The sequence below is a fragment of the Poromitra crassiceps genome (genome assembly GCF_964638095.1).
Source record: "Poromitra crassiceps genome assembly, chromosome: 4".
Lineage (NCBI taxonomy): Eukaryota > Metazoa > Chordata > Actinopteri > Beryciformes > Melamphaidae > Poromitra > Poromitra crassiceps.
Window position 1 is genome coordinate 41,800,493 of NC_139626.1, and position 5,728 is coordinate 41,806,220.

The 5,728-nt window shown below is 45.8% G+C and overlaps 1 protein-coding gene across 1 annotated transcript in view; it reads left to right on the plus strand.

Moving 5' to 3' along the window:
• LOC310774679 (kelch-like protein 5) overlaps positions 1 to 4,922 on the plus strand; it is a 79,762-nt gene extending 74,840 nt beyond the window's left edge. Inside the window, exons 10-13 of the mRNA XM_083634792.1 lie at positions 1 to 67; positions 434 to 571; positions 867 to 1,038; positions 4,826 to 4,922. The exon at positions 1 to 67 is cut by the window's left edge and continues 8 nt beyond it. Of these exons, the coding sequence (XP_083490918.1) occupies positions 1 to 67; positions 434 to 571; positions 867 to 1,038; positions 4,826 to 4,882 (434 nt within the window). The 3' untranslated portion in view covers positions 4,883 to 4,922. The remainder of the gene's footprint in view (positions 68 to 433; positions 572 to 866; positions 1,039 to 4,825) is intronic.
• Positions 4,923 to 5,728: the final 806 nt, after the last annotated feature.

A 5,728-nucleotide genomic window follows, 5' to 3' on the forward strand; every position in this document is an offset into this window, starting at 1 on the left:
CAGTGGGAGGTCGTGACGGCTCGTCCTGTCTGCGCTCAGTGGAGTGTTTCGACCCCCACACCAACAGGTCACACACAGCACTCTTTTACGTTTAGTGTTTTTCTACAGAGGCGCTCCTCCTCCTACAGATCACAGTCTGTCCTCATGTTCTTTACCCACAGATCAAAGCAGACGGCTAAACCTCAGAGGGCATTAGACTAGACTGCATTCAAACAACTTGTGCTTCTCAAAGCCCTTCATTATAGTCTTCACTGGAAGGGTCGGAACCAAAGAAAAACCCGCTCGAAAGAACATGTTGGGACATCTTGACCTGAAGCCTTTCTCAATACTGGTTTTTTTCCTCTGTGTTGGGGGAAATAGTGAAGGATTATTCATTCGTGACTCTGATTTTTGTTTTCCTCTCTTTCTCCATGCCGCTGACCTCCTTCCCCAGGTGGAATGGTTGTGCCCCCATGGCTAAACGCCGCGGCGGGGTGGGCGTGGCCACGTGGAATGGCTTCCTGTACGCCATTGGAGGTCACGATGCTCCGGCCTCATCCCTGTCCTCACGGCTAAGTGACTGTGTGGAGAGGTGAGCATATACTGCATACACACTACCGGTCCACAGTTTGAACGCGTGCATTTTTCTCTATTTTTACTCTTCTTCCACATTTTTAAATAATAGCGAAGACATCAAAACTATGAAATAGCACTAGTGGAATTATGCAGTGATAGTGAGCAAAAAACCCAGAAGTGTGTGTGTGTGTGTGTGTGTGTGTGTGTGTGTGTGTGTGTGTGTGTGTGTGTGTGTGTGTGTGTGTGTGTGTGTGTGTGTGTGTGTGTGTGTGTGTGTGTGTGTGTGTGTGTGTGTGTGTGTACATGCGCAGGTATGACCCTCAGACCGATGTGTGGACAGCAGTAGCCCCCATGAGCATCAGCAGAGATGCGGTTGGCGTGTGTCTCCTTGGCGACCGTCTCTATGCAGTGGGCGGTTATGACGGACAGGTGTACCTCAACACTGTAGAGGCTTATGACCCTCAGACCAACGAGTGGGCACAGGTACACACACACACACACACACACACACACACACACACACTGTGTATAAATATATATAGAGATAGCCCCAATCAGTAACTTTTTCACCTTAATATAACAGCTTTTTAGGTCGCTTTCACATATAAGCTGTTTGGTCCGCTTTAACCGCGCCAGAGTTCGTTTCCTCGCATAGTGCGGTTCGTTTGCGGTGGTGTGAAAGCGCAAACGAACTCTGTTGCGGAACAAACAAGCGAACTCTGGTCCGCTTGAAAACGTGGGTCTCGGTTCACTTCCAAGTGAACCCTGGCGCGGTACGTTTGTTGTGTGAAAGCAAACCGGACTAAACACAAGAGCGCCAGTGCATCTGATGCACTCACGCAGTGCATCATGAGTAGAAGACAGTAGAAGGGAGCAAAACAAACACTCCGACACGCACACGTGTACAGTACGCAATATTTTTTTCCGGATGATGCGAAGGCTGGAGGCACCCTCTCTGCCTGTGATTGGCCTAGCGTCAAACGTTCATCCAATCACATTCACTTGGCTATCCTGCGTCTCTTTCTACAGTCTCTGTGGTCAGACAGACAGCAGTTTCGCTTGCTAGCATGCATGAAAGACGCCACTGTGTGTTTATGTTTTTGATATAGTCTGGTCTCTGGTTTAGAATGCTGCCGCTACTCTTGGCAGTGCACGTATGTAGCCTACAGACAAATAAAAAAGAAAAGATAAAAGATTCATGAGAATTGATCAAGGGTTATATAAAAACAGTGCCAATGCCCATTTACTCATTCTAACACAAGAGTGACATGTATTTGAATTGAAATATTAATCAGAGCAACAATGTGATTAAATTTGGAATGACAAGAAAAAAATACTCGTCTGTGCAATAGGCTAAGTAGGCCTAAATAACTCAGTTATAGGTGTTTGCAATTGTAACGTTCCATATAATGAAGTATCTCATGCTTGTTGATTTAATGATTGTTTTGCACCTGCTGCTCACGTTATGAACAAATGCTTAGATGACCATAGCCTCAGCAACAACTAACTGCAGTCATGTATGAATGTTAGCTGTCCAGCCAACACTAATATCTATAGGAATCATGCTTGGAATTAGCCTACTTTTCCCCCCGCTGCATCGTGACATTGAATGAAACTATGTTTAGGCTCGTTTGAGATACTTCTGGCTCGCTTGGAAAGAAGGTGGGAGCAGCCGAGTACAATCAGCCAATCAGAGGCAGAGAGGGGCGGGTCATGCATTCGCCTAGCCTTCGCCATCATGGTAAAAAAAATAAGTACAGTACAGTACAGTACCTGCGCGCCGCGTGACGTACGTCGCCATAATAACAACAACACATTGTTTCTCAACAGCTGGCTTGCCGCGCTTCTCCTTCGGTACGTAGGCTACTCGTCTCATCTGCAGAATGAAATGTTGCTGCCTCATCTGCTGCTCATATTGGGCACATTCTTGTAAAATATTGATTTGATAGTAACACCAAAGTAAAGCTAGAAATCCCAATATCGCAGGTGTTGCTCCATGGTTTGTGTTTTGCGGATTCACTTGTGTTGTTCAGTCAGTGTTCAGTCAGCCCTCAGCCACAGCCAGGCAAGAAGTCTGCTGGAGAGGAGAGATTTCCCTTATCTATTCTGTCCAATAGACGAGTGACTGTTTCGACATTGTTCAGAAGGTTTGGTGCGTTTGTGACAAATTGCATGTGTGAAAGCGAACCGAACCAAATGAAAATCGCAACAATGTTGCAACTTCATCCCCCCGAATCTTAAGCTGTGTTCACACCGAGATATTTATTTTTCGCTCTGTCGCTTGATTCAACCCTTTGGAATCGCTCTGTCGCTCTGTTTAAATCGCTCATCAACAGGCACACGAAATGACGGACATGTGGGGGATATAACGTTACGCAATGGCATGATGTTTGTCCACTACGAGCCACCGTCATTGTTTACAAGCTAAAGCCTGTCAGCGTGCTCCTAATGCGACCTCCATACCGGTAGTACATACTTCACTTCATGTCAGCTGTCAGCCTGTCAATGCGGTTTGTTGCCACACAATAAACCAGCGGTTTGTTCCAAGCCAGAGTGATCCTTGACTCACTCTCACACGGCAGCCAATCAGCGTTGAACAGCGAGCGACTGATGCCAGCGTAATTTCGCTCGAGTTGGGATATTTCATCTTGAGCGACGAGCGTATTTTCTCCCTATCGCTCTGTCTCTGCCGCTCGGACGCCCAGCGATTTTTCTCCCAGGCGAATATACGCTCAATCGCTCGTTTGCATTGACTTTGTATGTAAACTCGACGCCAGCGAAAAACTTTAATAGGTCGGTGTGAACGCACCTTGAGACAGCATGAGCGGCATACCGCACATGCGCTGTACAGTGGAAGCGCTGTGTTCTGGAAAACAAGGAAGTAAGTCGGTGCGGATTTGCTACGAAAATGACATTTCACTATGGATTCAACTATGGATTATTATTTCATCACGTGCTGAGTACCTGATGTCACAACATGTACATAGAGCTTTCTGGCGCTGTGTTTTGTTGACTTTGAACGGCAATATCGATACGATAGTATTGCACCCAGAGGGCGCAGTTTCCCAAATAGCGAAACTTGGAAAAGTTGCTGAATGGGGCTTTAAACAAAACCAAGGGGCAAATTTCGGAGTCGATATTGTAAAATAGCAACGTTGCTCCACAAACATTGCTATTTTACAATTTTTGCTACCAACTGGCACAACAACTGCAGACAACAACTGCAGATTAGAGTCAACAAAGACAGACCGAGCCCACTACTATAAGATCCCCCAATTATATCCCCGCCTACTATAAGATCCCCCAATTATATCCCCGCCCACTATAACTAGTGGTCCTGACACATTTCACAATACCAATACTAGTTGCAACACCGCTCCTGAAATGTGTTCATCCTTGCGCCCTCCAACATGCGTAACGTGGGTGTTAGGTTTACGAGTAAAACCAAGTGACTGACGGGTGGAACATCGGTCAAATTGTGGATAAGCAGCAGCTAACGAAACATACAAGCATGGCAGATACACAGCTTCCCCCTAGAGCTGTGCCGTGGGGCAATTCCAGGTGTGCCTAGGGATTTTGTGACAACCATACATTGTTATAGCAAAAAGTTATGAGTAAACTTTTTATTTGCTATATCAGTACTCTACCCACTCATTTCCCAATACAGAGGCAAATTATATGCCCCAAAAGAAGTATTGCGAGGATAACAATAAAACAGAGAAATATGCGAGGGGGAAAGCGCACGCGCACACTTTTCTGTCGCCTTCTTTTCAGCTCCATCACATTTGTTGTGTGTGACCCCAATACAATGTAATAAATGTTGAATGGCAATGACAACAATGTATGATTGCCGCAGAATTATGTCAACTAGAATTATTGCGTGCTCATTTCTACCTCGCACACTTCGCCTTATTATAATAGCGAGATTTCTGAGCCACAAATCTTTCCAGCTATGGCATTGGCTCGCTGGAATATTAACAGCCTTATTCAGTCAATACAAAGTCAAGAAAAAAAAATATTGGATGGAGAGGTTGTGAAACTGTGATGGCCGAGCGTCTCATTTGTGATTACTACAGAAGAATAAAATGTACCGGTACCTAATATTGCAATTCTTTTTTCTGCCCCACAATATATATTTTGCTGTCTTGCGCTATATTGAATTTGAATATATTGTCCAACAATCCCTAACTTAATCTCTAGCTTTGCTTGTACAACAGTACAGGCAAACTGTGAGTGTGATCCTGGTTGTTACTCTCTTCTCTCCCTCTAGGTGGCTCCTCTGTGCCTGGGCAGGGCTGGCGCGTGTGTGGTGGCCGTCAAACTATGAAGGCACAAATAGCAGACTCGGAGACACGCCCCTCAGTCGCCGCTGGCATGGTCACCGTGGGTTACAGTGAGTGAGTCTGTCCAACGAGATGACACGGATGAGGTCCATTGCGCTGGTAATATGTGGCCAGCACCGGGGAGTGAGAGAGCGATTACTGGACACACTTGAGGTGTTTTACTCTTCGGCAAAGTCACAAAGTCAAATGTGACTCTCTTTGAAAGCCACAAATCCATGCCAACATTCTGATGGATTCTGCCGTCGAAGTGAACAGCCACCGACTTTCACACGGCAGTGTTTATCTGAGCGTGACAGAACAGCTGTCTTGTCGATATTTTGTCCTATTATTTTGTTTCCCTCGACAAGGTGTGTGACACACACACACACACACACACACACACACACACACACACACACACACCCCTACATGCCTTTCAGCTCCTATTTCCGCTGACAGAAGAGTGAGAAAGTGATTGTCAAGACTGTTCAGATGTCTCATCATTTTACCCTCTCAGTTTTCCTAACAATTTCAGATGCCCTGTATTGATGTATTGATGCCATTTTAATATATTCCCTGTTATGTTCTGTTATGCAGCCGGTAAGTGCTGAAGAGCTCTTCTCTTCTCTGACAGAAGAAAGAGAGACTTTTGACACCATCAGCACAGCCTGGAGAACGCTTATGACACATTGGAAGCTTCTTCAGTCAAACGCATGTCGTCATGCTGAATCTGATAATAGTGTGTGTGTGTGTGTGTGTGTGTGTGTGTGTGTGTGTGTGTGTGTGTGTGTCTGCGTGCGCATGTGTGTGTTGTGCGTGTGTGTGTGTGTGTGCCCACGCATTTCACCTGC